At 37.0% G+C, this 15993-nt stretch overlaps 1 protein-coding gene across 1 annotated transcript in view; it reads right to left on the bottom strand.

Moving 5' to 3' along the window:
- Positions 1 to 1035: 1035 nt before the first annotated feature.
- Positions 1036 to 15993, bottom strand: part of SLIT3 (slit guidance ligand 3) — a 502670-nt gene continuing 487712 nt past the window's right edge. The window contains exons 33-36 of the mRNA XM_070934106.1: positions 6066 to 6220; positions 4711 to 4996; positions 4196 to 4404; positions 1036 to 1436 (exon numbers count right to left, since the gene is read on the bottom strand). Of these exons, the coding sequence (XP_070790207.1) occupies positions 1198 to 1436; positions 4196 to 4404; positions 4711 to 4996; positions 6066 to 6220 (889 nt within the window). The 3' untranslated portion in view covers positions 1036 to 1197. The remainder of the gene's footprint in view (positions 1437 to 4195; positions 4405 to 4710; positions 4997 to 6065; positions 6221 to 15993) is intronic.

Below are 15993 nucleotides of genomic sequence, written 5' to 3'. Positions count from 1 at the left end.
GTAAAATATATCTGTGTAAATACTTTTTAAAATGGATTGTCATGATCGGGTAAGGCAGTGTTTCAGTGCATTCTTTGCCGTTCTGCTTTGCAACTAGAAACCAAAAAACCCTAAATCCTCTGAAATGGCAAATGAAAAGCTCATCACCACAGGAAATTACCTTCTCATTCTTTATTTGCTTGAGGATGCATACAATATGCTCTGGGTGTTGAGATATAGAGGGTCTAGTTCAGGAGTGGGTTCTACTTACCTTTACTACCGGTTCGCAATGGGCGCGTGTGCAGAAGCTTCTGCGCATGCGCAGATCGTCAATTATGACTACCGGTTCGCAAGAACCGGTCAGAACCGGAAGCAACCCACCACTGGTCTAGTTCACAGACTGAAGGACAAGGAAGTATGTATCAAGGAATTGGATAATTCCCTCTGTTATTCATTATGAGTTTCATAAAATGTCCTTTGAGTTGGTTAGTCTAAATAAATTTATAAAGAATACGTTTCCCAACTTTACCATGTATGAGTGATTGTGCTAGATCCCCAACATAGGATAAATGTAATTGAGTGCCAATCAATCATATACAGAAGACAAAATACATTACTATTACCATTGTATTAATGTGTGCATAAAAACATCTGTGCATAAGGCCCAAGCTACAACAGTGTTATCACAGTGAGTCTCTGTGTGTGTGTGATTGGCAATTGTATCAAGCAAATCACAACAGTGACAAATATAGCTTTCATTGTCATGAGAGAAGGCTATTAACTGAGCAATCCTGGGCACAAATGATCATAGAATGTATCGCTCCTACTATGTATATATATCCAGACCATTTCAACACCTGTTTCATTAATTCTGTGGCAAACAGTTTGAATTCCTTTCACATCTGGCCACTGTGCAAAGCTTATCAACTATACTCTTTTTTTTTTTAATCCCTGTGTTTAGGTTTGGAATATTTTCCCATTTTTTTTACCAACTGTAAAAAAAAAATCCATAGTAAAAATAACTCATATATGATACATATACCCAGAATGGTCAGATTTTATATAATAAAAGATGAAAATAGTCACTTTTCATAATAAAAATAACTTTTTTTTGCTTATTTTACAATATACTTAATATTCTCTTCTTCACTTAAAAGTAAATAGGTCCTGTGTTGGAAAGCAGATTTGATACAAAGAGCAAAGAGGCTGGTCATAAGCTTATAAACACTTTGCACAGCCACACTCCACATGTCTCTCTAGCTCTTCTGTAAAAGAAGAGCCATCCACACACTGGAAGCCGTATTTCCGCCTTTTGCTGCGGAGAACAACACAACACTGATTGTTCCCACAAGTGCCGTGACATTCCACACGAGGTACCTTCACCATGGAGACACAAGCGATTGAATCTTGTTGCTTCCGAATGAATTCACGAATAATCTCTCCTTGACAAACATTTTCTGTGAAGACAAAAGCATGGCTCAAGTTAATCTTTTGTCATCTTTTAAGATAATCTTTTATAATTGTTTTGATTAAAAAAAAATCTGAAGATCAAGAACATGGCTTCATACCATATGACCTAAAAATATTTGCAGAAAAAACTGCTATAAATGACCCTTTTCCTGAATATTTTGGTGTTAAATTACTATTAGAGAGTTACAATGTAATATTGGTGACTAATATAATCTAAGTTTATAGAATAGACACCTATTTTTTTGAGATGATCGGGAAGCATTCCTCTGTCTGTTGTCTGTCCATGCTCTCTCTCCATGCTCTCTCTCTGTCTCTCTGTCTCTCTGCATCCATCCATCCACCCACCCACCCACATCCATCCATCCATCCATCCATCCATCCATCCATCCATCCATCTATCTATCTATCTATCTATCTATCTATCTATCTATCTATCATCTATCTATCTTCCATGTATTAATGTCTCTCTGCCTGCCTGCCTGCCTGCCTGCCTGCCTGCTTATCGTCCGTCCATCCATCCATCCAATTTCAAGGCCATCTGACTCCTTAGTGACTCTGGGCGGCTTAGAAATGAAAAAACAAAAGCAGTAGTTATAAAAAGGTCACAGCCAACCAAAAGAATGATAGTCAACTATAAAACTGAACTTGACTAATGAGGACTTCAAAACTACACTGTCACAAGGCTGCCACCACATTTGTAGGGATCTCTGGAGTGTTATTAGAGTAAGAGCTATGAAGCAATAGGAGACAGATGCTGAAAGAGATAAGATGACACTGTTTAGTTCATAAAGATTCTAATAAAGCTGTGGCAGTAAATCTGGAGACTTAGTGACATATTGGAAGTCAATCCACATATCAATACCAAAGAAAGAAGACTTAATAGACTTGACTTAACAGAGTATGCAAGTTATTGTATAGTATTCTTAATTTCGCACACTAGCAGAATAATCCAACACAGACTAGAGCTCTACATGGAATGCCTTTGTCTGAAATGGTATAGGGTTTCCTGCCTGAGCAGGGGGTTAGACTAGAAGACTTCCAAGCTCTCTTCCAACTCTGTTATTCTGTTATTCTGGAAACAGAAATACCAGATGTTCAAACTGAATTTGGGCAGAGGAACACAAAGCATTATTAACAATACATATGGGATAATCAAACAACAGCAGAAAGAGATGTGCTTCATTGATTACAGAAATGTCTTTGATGGTGTTGATCATGTTAAGGTCTGCAGTGTATTTAGAAAAATGGGAATCTCAGAACATTTTATCCTCCTCACGAAAAACCTATCTGTAGATCAGGAAACCATAGTACAAATGGGACATGGAGAAACAGATTGGCCTTAGGTTAGCAAAATAATATGTAATGATATGTGTAAATGAGCTTGAAAGACAGGTGGAAGAGCTGCAGGAGACAAGGACCAGACAAGTGGGAACTGAACTCTTAGAGGAATGTGGGTGTGGTAAACATCTCAGAACAGGCACTCCCTAATTTCTTGAACTGTAAAGATGAGGTGGGGAGAGATGTACTTTCACACCTGCAATATTCTGCAATGTAATCTTACAATAGAGTCAGAACTAATATTTTTGGGTGTGCTTCTTGTCTGAATTATCTCACAAGCTTGACAGTATGAGACAATGCTTTTTGGAATGTGACGTATCTGTCCAGCTTTATTTCTCAGTCAAAGCAATATCCTTTAGTATAATCTGTATCAAGCTATAACACTGAGAAATTTCTGACTTAATTTTGCTAATAAACTGTGAGAAAGTAATTAGCTATAGGTCTATAATCTTGTTAAAAGTACATCCCATTAATATTAACATGCATCTCCTTTATGTTAATAAAAGTTAACCGAAACACTAGTTGAAATATTAACACAATTTAATATAAAAATTATTTTTAAAAGGGCATTGCGTAACATTCTCTTTCAAAAATTCATCCTGGCAGAGATTATAGCTTAATGATATTTCATTAGGATATTTATTTCCTGTACAAAAACATTTTCATTCAGTTTGTAGAATTTGCAAGTAGGACTGGGAAAAGTTGTTTTTAAAGCCCTGAAGAAGTGCTGCTTCTCAGAGAAGACAATACCTAGCTATGTAGTCTAATCGGTATAAGGATGTTTTTGTGTCCCTGTGATTTCTGGATTTTTATCTAAGATTTACTATGCAAATTGCTAACATAATAAGGATTTAAGACAGAACTAGCTATATGTCTCAACTACTGCAGAACTCAGCTGACAGGAATTAAAAAGAGACAAGTCTTCATGCTGTTGTCATCTAATGTAACTTCTGATATGGGTAATAAATAGCAATAGCACTTGGATTTACATACTGCTTTATAGTGCTTTACAGCCCTCTCTAAGTGATTCACAGAGTCAGCACATTGTCCCCAACAATTTGGGTCCTCATTTTACCCACCACAGAAGGATGGAAGGCTGAGTCAACCTTGAGCTGGTGAGATTTGAGCTGCTAAACTGCAGCTAATAGTTAGCTGAAGTAGCCTGCAGTATTGCACTCTAACCACTGTGCCACCAAGGCTCAAGATTTATTGTTTAGCCATATTAGCACCCCAATTCTGTCAGGTAAAAGGAAAACAGGTCACATATGTAAGACAATATATAAATGTACAGTAGACAAATAGAAATTTTCTTTGAAATGGAAAGACATCAGCAGAGCTTCGGCATTGCTTTGTAAATGGGTAAAAGGGACAGAGCAGATCACGTATCACATATTACAAAGACACCAACCTCTATCACAACGCTCTCCACTGTAGCTGGGATCACATTCGCAGTAGGGCTCCCCTTGTGCAGAGATCTTACACTGTCCGTGGTTACATTTTAGAAATCTGCAGGAGTTGGAGGAATCATTTTTTCGATCGCAGTGCATACCTGTGTAACCTACTATACACTTGCATGTATAAGCAGAGTTGGTGGCAATGCACTTTCCATGAAGGCATCTTATAGAAAAAAGGGGAAAAAATATATGTTGGATTTCACATTGTTTCATCCCACATTTGTCACACATTCCTTTTATCTGTAAGGAATGTTACACTCAGTGACGGGTTACTCCCAGTTCAGTCTGGTTCTAAAGAACGGGTAGTAAAACTGGTGGGAGGCTCCACCCACCTGCTCCGACATCATCATGGGTGATCTGTGCATGTGTAGAAGGGTGTGCACGAAATGAGCACGCATGCGTGCCCCCGTTGCAAACTGGTAGTAAAGGTAAGTGGAGCCCACCCCTGGTTACACTGAACAAAACTTACTTGTTGCCAAGGCAGGGATCATTAAGTTCTTGATCACACAGTGAACCTGTCCAGCCTGGATGGCACTCACAGACCACACTTGTCTTTTCAAGAGAGCGGCAAATTCCATGCTTACAGATGTTACAGGATTTGCAGCCAGGAAGGACTCCTACTGACTGATGTGGTAGTTCTTTGAAATCCTGCAGCTCATTATTAATTCGAACATCATGAATGCAGCCATGAAAGCCACTTGGTGTCCTCTCTGTCCCCTGCCTCAAGGAAGACAGCCCTGTAGATGTGGGAATTCCTGCAAAGGAAGTTGCAAAATGCTTTGGGCATTATTTGAGTAACTCTGATATTTCATTTGAAAGTAATGACATAGTGGCGCAAGATTAGATAAGCAGATTGCAGCAGTTTATCAATGAACAATATATACCCTGTTTCCCCGAAAATAAGACCCAACTGGAAAATAAGTCCTACCACAATTTTTCAGGATGATTGTAATAAGCCCCAAAATAAGCCCCAGTTAAGATCGTCAGCCAGATGGATGCATTTAGTACCGTATTTCCCCCAAAATAAGACCTAACCAGAAAATAAATCCTAATGCAACTTTTGGAGCAAAAATTAATATAAGACCTGGTCTTATTTTCGGGGAAACACACACGTGTGTGTGTGTGTGTGTGTGTGTGTGTGTGTGTGTGTGTATGCTTCAAAAATGTATGCTAAAAAAATAAATTATTTGCACAGATTTTGAAGTCCAAACAAATATATGAATTTAAAATAATAATAATAACATCAACACATTACAGGTAATCCTCGACTTAAGACCAAAATGGAGCCCAACATTTCTGTTATTAAGGGAGACATTTGTTAAATGAGTTTTGCCCAACTTTTCAACCTTTCTTGCCACAATTGTCAAGTGATTGTTAAATTGTGCAGCTGATCAGTTAGTAACCTGGTTGTTAAGTGAATCTAGTTTCCCCATTGACTTTGCTTGTCAGAAGCAGAAGGTCGCAAAAGGTGATACATAACCTTGGGAGACAGCAATAGTCATAAGTATGAACCAGTTGCCAAGCATCTGAAGTTTGATCACATGATCATGGGGATGCTTCAAAGGTTGCAACTGTGAAAAATGAACGTAAGTCACTTTTCAAATGTAAGTTGTTTTTCATTTACGGTCATTAAATGAACTGTTGTAAATCGAGGACGACCTGTGTTTTGCTGTGGGATAGCACTGTGTTTCAGGCAAAAAGATTGGAATCTTCTGCAATTATTTCACATATCAACTAATTGTCTTTTATTATGCACTTGTGGAGGTTTTAAGACTATTATTAAGCCTGCCCCTCAGCTGAAACGCTGCAGAAATCGGAACTCACCTCCAATGTAGAGTGGAGTGTCTTGACCAACCACGGGTTGCTTCTGCAGTTTGCCAAGGGTTTTGGGAGTGCCTTTATCTACTACCAAATTCAAGGTCTGGTTTAACATCACCAGCTCCACACTATGGAACTGTCCATCATTTACTGTCTCCACACTTTCAGGAAAAATAAATGAAAACAAGAGAACAAGAGAAGTTATGATGAACAGCTTTTGCAATTATCTGATCTCCATATAATTGCCATAAGAAAAATAGAAATGTAAGAGAGTTCATAAATGCAGTCAGAATAAAAGAATTAGAAAAAGGTAGCGAATAAGAGTAACTGCAATCATCAAAAATATGAGTCAGTTAGCAAATGCCTGAATTTTTAATCACATGACAATGGGGAAGCTGCAATGGTCGTAAGTGTGAAAAACGGTCATAAGTCACTTTTTTTCAGTGCTATTGTAACTTCGAACAGTCACTAAGCAAACTGTTGCAAGTTGAGGAATACCGGTATTTTTAAGATCTTTGAGAAAGTCCAGAGACCTTTGCTAACATTAAAATGGACGATTATTAGATTTCGTTTTTAGAAAACAATAATTCCAATAAAACTTACTTTCCTAACCTTTTAGCAATGTAAAATCTCCTTTCCTCCCTTCCCGCTTAACTCAATACTTTTCAGCTTTAATTGGTATGTAAGTTGGAAGACAGAACAAGGCTTCCTCTTCCAAAAAGTTTTGACTACTCAGTTTATTGAGTTTATTAAATTCGGAAGATGAAACTGGTTTGCCTGTCCATCAAAGAACCTTCTGAAAAGGCCCTAGCCCAACTTCCTGCCTCAGGGATAAAGGGAAGATGTCCTTTATTGCACCAAGTGAGGAAAGGTGCTTACTTTAAGGAAAACCCTTTTCAATGCTTTCTGTCCAGAGGGAAACTATCCTGACAGGGGAACTGTTTTGAAGGGCACTTACTTAATAAAGAATCCTAAGAGCATGCTTCAGCTGAGGATCAGTCTCTCAGGAAGTTAAACACTGATTTTTATTTGAATCAGAAAGTTAAACACATGTTTATAGCTCTGTTATTTCAACACATGGAACTGGAACATTGGCTGGCTTGTGCATCAGTGTTTTGTAGGTGTATTGCTTCAAGAGAAGCCTGGAAATTTGCATTTTGTTCAATCAGCAACTGCTGTCTCCTCAAAAAGACAACCCTGGATTCATGGATAGGATTTCTTTTCAAGAAGATAAATGCTCATTCATTTCACCCTAGAAGGTCTGGTTTGATGCTGTTGTGTGTGTGTGGGAAATCTACAACGATCAGAGACCGTCAGAGACAGTGGCTTGGCGAGAGATTAATGGAAGAAAACCACAGACACTGAACAGTGCACCACAGTTGAGCCAGCAACGCACGAAGGCTGTGATTTTGGTAGAGAAAGAGGCTATATCCTACAACGAGGAAACTGTGTTAAAATTGGAGCTGATTCAAGTGTCCTCACACTGATCCTTCAAAAACAATGCTACAGATGAAAACATTCCTCTGTCAAGGCTTAATTACAAAATGTGACAATCAACCAGATAAGCCCATTATTTGAAACACAGGATAATTTCTTAGCATTCCTACCCCAGCGGCAATATCATTATAGATAAAAGTTTCAGTAGTAGTTATAGCTTCATATATAAGAGATAAATATACCAGAGTGGGAAGTACAGCTAGAGAAAGGTGCAGTCTGATGCTTCATTTCTAGATGGCAGTACAGCATCACAAAAATACAATTTTTAGACGGGGGGGGGGGGGGGGGGAAGCAAATATGCTTGCATATTACCCAATGTACTATACACTCACTTCAAATCAGAATGTAAACAAATAACAGAGGACTAGAAGTTAGATCAGGATAATCTACCACCCAAATTAAAGCTTTGGAAGAAGAGAGAAAAATGAGGCTGATCCCTACAATTGGCAAAGTAACATTTCAATTAACTGTATATGATCTAGGATTGCAAACATACCTAACGCTCTTTCAAAAGTTATTTTGGTAAGATATAGCAATAAGGGGATGTGCGTGTGAGAGAAAAAGAAAAATTAAAATGGGAATTGGATTGGTTCCAATTTTTGTGTTTGGATTCAAAAAGCCAAAGCTTGTCTTAACAACTGTTTGCCAACCAATTAGAAACAGTTCTCTAGTTTTCACTTTGGGCTAAATTCCAATAAACCTATTAAAATGCTGTATACTAAGTAGAATCTGCCTTGTTTAGAATCATTCCTCTGGAATTCACAATATATACTTTTTCAAACTTATTGAAATATAAACACTTTTCAAGATAGCCAGCTGTATTTCATTTGACACTTCCAAGAAAATAAAATAGCCATATTCCATCTACATTCAAAGGGAGGAAAAAATGCTCATAAAAACCAAATGACAATTTATGGAAAATGGCTGTCAGCAACACTTATCAAAGACAGGACGAGAGAATACAATGCAGATCCTATACTAAGCCACTTTGATAACTTTCATTCAGTTCTCAGAAAGAAATCAAATTAAATGGTAAATCATAATTATGATTCATGAAACTAGAATTGAGAGAAAGAACTGACTATTCCGGATGATAATTTATCATCCGGAATAGTATTACTTATCAATGTATTATCATTATGGCTTTATTCACTTATTTTCTTATTAACAATACTTTTGTGGATTTATTCTCCTAATAACCTCATAATAATATATTCTCATAATAATAACATTATTAAAATGCATTCTAAAAGAGACACTGTAAAAAAGTTAGTACTCTGATCCAAGAGCAAAAAATGGAAATATTTTGTCATATAACCTTTGTTATTCGTATTATTTCCTTTCAACAACAACAATCCTTTTTATGACCTTTAGGTCTGAAAACACTACAGAGAAGTACATAGAACTAAAATTATTAGTAGGATTAAAAAATGGGTATAAAAATGCAATAAAATTACAAAACAATAAAAATCAGCATAAGAGAAATAATACTGACGCAAATAATACAAGTGACAATCACTAAGATTTGTGCTAATCTTCAGTCATTGTTGGGGAACGAATAGAATAAATAAGCGTGAAAAATTGGGCAACATGAAAAGATACATCAGAATCCTGTTTGGTTAGAAGCATTGTGCTCTGTACCAGGTATTTTTTAAAATGGGATAAACAATTAAGATAGACATAGACATTATCTTGTCTGTGTCCACCTAGGGCTTAATGTGATAACATTAAGCCCTAGGTGGACACAGACAAGATAATGAATAATATATAACAAAGTCATGAATAATGAATAGTAAAGGAGTCACAACCAATGGATCTAATCCAACAAGTGATAACAGAGGTGATGTACAACTAAATATTCCAAAAAGAGCCAAAGTGTGTTCTGTTTCTGATTTCAGAAGCTCAAGAATCCCTGGAGAGTTTGGAATTTAGAAGACAGCTTACACTGATGTTCCATTGCAACCAGTCTTAAAAAAATAAGCATCACTAGAATAATGTTACTTATGTGCTACCTCATAAAACAGTGATTCAAGCTTGTTTTGTGCTTCATGAAATGGTTTTGTTTTGTCTACTAAAACTGGTTTTGTTTCATTTTATTTAAAGCTGTGCTTTTCTGTAACCCTTAATAAAAGCAAGAGGCCCGCAGAGAGGTGATTTCAAAAACAGAACCTAAGGGAGGCAGTTTGGACGGCTGTCCTGAACAAACAAAATCAAGTTTATCTTTCTTCCAATATCTCTCTTACATTAACTTTCGACTATGATTTAGACTGCAGGTTCACTCAGCTGCTTTCCATTAAATGCCACAAAACTAAAAGGAAAAAAAAAGAAAGGAAGGAAGGAAGGACCAAGGTTCTTATGTTTATAAACAACCTAATATAAAATATCTAAGATTTTTCTGTATTTTATATTCAGGATAGAAACAAAGTACGAGCAACAAAATCAGGTTCCGTGTTTATGTTGTACTGATTAAAAATAATAGTTGGAAAACACATATTTAAAAGTCCATGCTTAATTCAGTACCACCTTTATCACCCTTATTCTTCTAAAAAGATTTGCAATGGTTTCAGTTTGCGTGCAGTTGCTCTATTGACAGTGCCTAGAACGGAAGGTAATTAAAAATGTTCCAGGCTTGTGTAAAAGACAGAAAACAAAGCTGTTTAGCTGAAACAGAAAGCTGAACACTCTGAAAAAAATGTCTCTTTAGAAACCAGATAGCTAGCCAGGAAATTAAATTGCTTCCACTTTATTAGATGGGTTGCATCATGTACTCATAAATTTAAAATTTCTGTTCCAACTGTAAGAAATCAGGGAAAGTAAAAAGATTGTCCACGTTTCTAGATATTTAGTGAGCAAAGTATGTAGCAGAATAATAGAAATAATGATAACTATTTTATCAATTGCTATTTTATATAGCAATTTTATTGCTAGGCAGTTACACTCAACAGTCAAGTTTAGAAATAATGAAGTCTGCTGAAGTATTCCTTAAGCAATTGGAGAAAGAAAATACGATGACTTAATCCTAATCAAATATTTCCAAATCCAAGCTATGGTATGCATTTCCATAGGAAAATGGTACAATGCTGAAGAAATTAAATGGTATTTGCTGCACACATAGCCTGTAGATCTCCAGAAAACTAGATCCTTCTAGCTTTGAGTTATAGGAGGAAGTTCTGGAATGACAGTCATGCCAAAGATTAGAACTAGGACTAGGATTTCAAGATAAGAAATAATGGTCTTTTAAAGAATTATAGATTTAAGTAATAAGAAACCTATTCTTTCATTAATAGCAGTTATGGTCATGTGCACATCACATGGCCAATCCAGCTTTCTCCATGTACCAACAATATTGTACAATCAAGTTTGAATCTGATGGGCTCCAGGCTGATCCATCCCTCCATCCTTCTGAGGTCAGTAAAATGAGGACCCAGATTGTTGGGAGCAATTTGCTGACATTGTAAACTACTCAGACAGTGCTGCAAAGCACTATGGAGTGGTATACAAGTCTAAGTAGTGTCGCTATTGCTATCTGGGATAATAAGGTCAAATCATTTCATATTCATTTTTAGTCCTCCTAGTCACTTCAAAAATAGTTGATGAATGTCATTGCCTTTTTCAGTTTAAACAATTTTTTAAAAGAAATGTGTGGTAGCTTGAAAAAAGCTTGCTTCTTCTAAGAACAAAATTAGGAGAAGGCTTTTTTTTTTTTTTTTACCTTTTTACCCCATGTGGCTAAATGTCCATGGTGGGGTAGTGGAGAAAATAAAATCCTAGCAGACAAGGTATCTATAAAGTTCTCTTTTTTGCAGAATCCTTTAAGGACTTCCTTTGTCGAAAAGCAGCAATCAATTTTGTTTGCCATTTGGATGACATACCTAGTGGGGTAAGTTAATTAAGTCCCAACCAATTCTGGAATATGTGGAGATAAAGCTAATTCCTTCTGGGCTAATTGTTTTGGCTAGCGTTTTTTCAACATGTGAATCTGTCTATGTTTCAGTTAAGAGTAAGAGTATAACATCAACAAAAAAAAGGACTTTTGACAGTTCCCTAAAGAAATTGCAACATCCCAACATTGGATATGTTCAAAAGAACATATCATATATTTGAATTCCTGACTTAGTTGTGTGGGAATGATAACTAATTCACTTGTTTTTTTGTCTTGCTTTAAATATTTATCATTCAGTTAGGCTTGAAACATTGCATCTAATACAGTTCTCAAAATTTCAAATCTTACACTCAAGCTTTCTAATATTGACCATAAACAAGGTCGTCCAGGAAATGGCAAAAGGTATCAGTAATTGCCTAAATTACATTATCTTAAAGTGACAATGGATACTGTATTTTTTTTTAAAAAAATAGAGATTGTAAAGTTACATTTAAAATGTTTAACATTCTAATAACAGTGAAGAACAAAAACTATCCAGTGGGGAAAAGAAGCCCTTTCCTGCAAATGTCAGATATAATAAAAATTATAATCCTTACTTTTCTTACAAAGCAGAAAACTAGACATGAATAGTTAACAGAGACTAAAAACAAAGTAAGAAAAATTCTGACAGACCTGAAAGTTTTATAAATAAACTAGTAAGACACAGATACATATATACAGTTGTGATAAAGTTTCCAATTTTAAAATTAAAAAATTCTGATGAGACAGTCCTGATTTGATTAAAGGATTTTCTAGAGCTATTTTTCCACTCTTTTGAAGTCAGTGATAGAAGACAATACCTTTCATAATCTCTGACAAAAATATGAACTGACTTCTACCTGACATACCTAAATATTCAGAAAAACATTAATGCAGACTTTGATCTTTCTATTCTAGGACACAAGGCTGAGAAAAATCTGATTAAATTTGAAAAAACCTCTCCTTCATATTCATTTATCAATTCAGCACAATTTTAACAAAAATGAAAGAATATGAGCCTGGGAGGGATTCTTTTTCATTGTAGATATCATATAATTGTAATATATTTTCTATATATGTATATATTGGAGGGCAATAGCAGTGAAGAAATCCAGAAGTGGCAATCTGGTTCATTTTGATCTTCTAAGCAAGAGATCAGGATAAACTGTCTGACTAAGTAAGAACTACAAGAGAGACAAAATGGGGATTTTTATGATTTTGGGAAAAGAGGCTCGTGTGAGATTAGAGCAACAGACCTTAAATGGAAATTTGGAAATTCACGAGGGAGGGAGAGAGGGAGGGAGGGAGGGAGGGAGGAAGGAAGGAAGGAAGGAAGGAAGGAAGGAAGGAAGGAAGGAAGGAAGGAAGGAAGGAAGGAAGGAATGAATGAATTAGTGTCTGCAGACATCTGCCAGTCTCTAGTATTATAGTCAAAAGTAGATAAATATATTTTCTAGAATTTCTGGAACTTGGTAATGATTTGGCAAAAAATTTATTTCATATGTAGGTTTTTTTTTGTTGTTGTTTGCTTTTTGCTATATGTAGTTTTAATCTGTATTGTTTTAATAAGATGATGTATAAGTTAATGCTGAGTGTGCAGGAATCAAGATAATGGTACACCTTAGATTTGGACAAGGGGTAAGAAAATAAGGGTCTGCTGCATATTTTGGACTGCAACTCCTATTAGGTCTAATTAACGTAGTTAATTTTTTTGGTTTAAATGCTGCCATTATTCAATCGATGGCTTCTAGATAAAAGCAAAACCCCAAAAAAATGTGTAATCAAAAGAATAAAACAGGTAACAGTAAGCATCATGGTGAATCTCATCAGCAACAAACGTATGCACCCAACAAGGGGCTTGAATTATTCTAACCCATAGCTTGGTCTCCAGAACCTTATTCCAGAGGGCATGCTCTGTCATAGAGAAGGCATGTTTCTGGGGTCCATGTATTACACTGATTCATCAAAGCAATCCAGAATGTGCTAACTGTGTCAGATTAAATCAGGCTGACTCTAGAGATAGACAATCCCTCAATTAATCAGACCCTTTGCCGTGTAGGACTTTATGTATCACAACCAGCACCTTGAATTGCATCTTGAACCAACTGGCAGCCCTTGCAACTCATGAAACAATCATATTACTGCTTGTGCAGCTGCATTCTGGACATTTGAAAGCTTTGAATGATTTTCAAGGTAGCTCCACAGGAAAGTCTTTGCAGGAATTGACCCATGAGTTGACTTAGGGCATAAGTGCTTATATAGATCTAGGAAGTACAACTGGCACACCAGATGAAATTTCACAAAGCCCTTCCTGACCACATCTGCCACCTGCTCATCAAACACAAGCTGTGAATCTTGGAAGACTCAGAGATAGCACTTCCCCATTCAATAGGGAACCTTGGATGCAATTCCATCCAAGGTTAGGAAACACATTCCTATGGGCCCACTTAAACGTTGGGCCCATTTAAATGGGCCAACATTCATTGCCAGCTGGTCTTGGTAAGACTTGGTAAATCAGAGAGTTTCCTTCCGTTCAGACCTAAATAGCCTACAAATATTGAGATAGCATCTGGGAAACCTCAATTGGCTGCCCTGGGACTAAAAAATGTGATTGAATATTATCAGCATACTGATGATACCAGACCCCAAATGGTGAATGATTTCATTTGGCAATTCCATGTAGATGTTGAACGGTGAGAATGTCAAGGCCTGCCATATTCCACAAAAGAGGGACTTAGGAAGTGAGGCATTATGGAAGATATAGTTAAAGACACCAAGAGTTACCAGCTTATTTAGTACTACCTTAGATGTACAGTATTTATATTTCTAGGCTGGTGTCTACTAACATCTCAGTCTGCTTCCAATAGTGGGAGTATCTTAGCGAAAGTGGGATTTTTAATTTACTTTAGGAAGGTGCATTAAGAGTCTTATGACAGTTGCCAATCCAAAATTCTTTGTGTCCCAACAGCACAGTTATAACCCATACCATTTGATACCACTTTAGAGATACTGCTAAGAAAAAGAAATGATTCACCAAATAGAAAGAAAATGGAATTGGACCTGTTCCCATTCTGAATCCCATTCGCTAAAAAGATCTAATCCACTTAAGGAGCTCCTTGTCTCTGGTCTGCTGACATTATTTGGCTGCAGTTTTTCTTCCCTGAGCACATTTTTTCCCCTTTTGAGGTTGATGCTAATCCTCATTCTGCTATAGTCCTTAAACTAATAAAAGATTAGACTGACATTTCCAAAAGGGCATCACATTAGCAGCAGCTTTCACCATCTCCACAGATCACATGGTGGAACACACCATTAGTGAACAGGCCATTAATCTTATGGTAATGAAGGGTACAGGAATAATGAGGAGCCTGAATCTTAGTGCCACAGGTAACTTTGTCAGGCTAGAGAAGCTGCATATAATGCTGTGATATCAGAAACAGCCTCTTGTCACCACAGCATTCTACAAGCAACAAAAGAGAACAAGCACCCACTCTGATCAGTCACTGTGTGTATTGTCTGCAACTAATGAGCCTTCCCCTATGCTCTAATTAGGGGCATAAAACTGCTTTAACAACTCTGCCTATGCTATAATGTGGAATCAATTAGGATTAGCTGCAAAATAAAGGGTCTGTTTTCATGGCTTTCCCACCAGGCTATAATCACTAGTGAAAGTAACCAACAAAAACCCTGACGATGGTTAGACATACTTCCTGAGACCTAATGACAGCTCTTTCAGTTCCACTATAGAGTTTGCTGAAGCCAATGTACTGCCTAATTAATCAATACACCATCTAGTGTAGAAAGCAGCCTCCTGAATTTGATTCTATTCTCTTGCAAACCATGCAGCTCTAAAAGAAACAGATGGCAGTGCCAAACTGAGCTAATTATCCATCCTCCTGATTTCTTGTGTATTAACACTTTTCTCATGAAAGTCTGAGACTCTTTAAGCAGTTTCCGGTTTCTCCCTACGTAAATGGCAATCTTTTTAAATATTACTGTGTAGGGAAAGGGGTTCCCTTTTAAAAAGAAGATGTTTGTGTAAGCTTCTCTAAAGGTAAAGGTAAAGGTTCCCCTTGCACATATGTGCTAGTCGTTCCCAATTCTAGGGGGTGGTGCTCATCTCCGTTTCTAAGCCGAAGAACCAGCGCTGTCTGATGACAATTCCGTGGTCGTGTGGCCGGCATGACTAAACACCGAAGGTGCACGGAACGCTGTTACCTTCCCACCAAGGTGGTCCCTATTTTTTTACTTGCATTTTTACATGCTTTCAAACTGCTAGGTTGGCAGAAGCTGGGGCACGTAACAGGAGCTCACTCCGTTACGTGGCTTTAGGGATTCAAACTGCCGACCTTTCTGATCGACAGGCTCAGAGTCTTAACCACTGAGCCACAACATCCCAGTGCTTCTCTAGGGCACCATATATTTCCAGAACTTTGGGTACAGAAAAAGGCCGACCGGATTGGTTTGTTATCTTTCAGAGTCTTCATTGATTTTATGGAGTACTTTCAAATAAGATTATTATTTTGCTGTGTCCTG

The sequence above is a fragment of the Pituophis catenifer genome, unplaced genomic scaffold, assembly GCF_029215685.1.
Source record: "Pituophis catenifer annectens isolate HBS135680 unplaced genomic scaffold, rPitCat1.0.hap2 SCAF_2, whole genome shotgun sequence".
NCBI classification, from domain to species: domain Eukaryota; kingdom Metazoa; phylum Chordata; class Lepidosauria; order Squamata; family Colubridae; genus Pituophis; species Pituophis catenifer.
The sequence above is the reverse complement of the archived record's forward strand: the minus strand, read 5'-3'. Positions and strand labels throughout refer to the sequence as shown.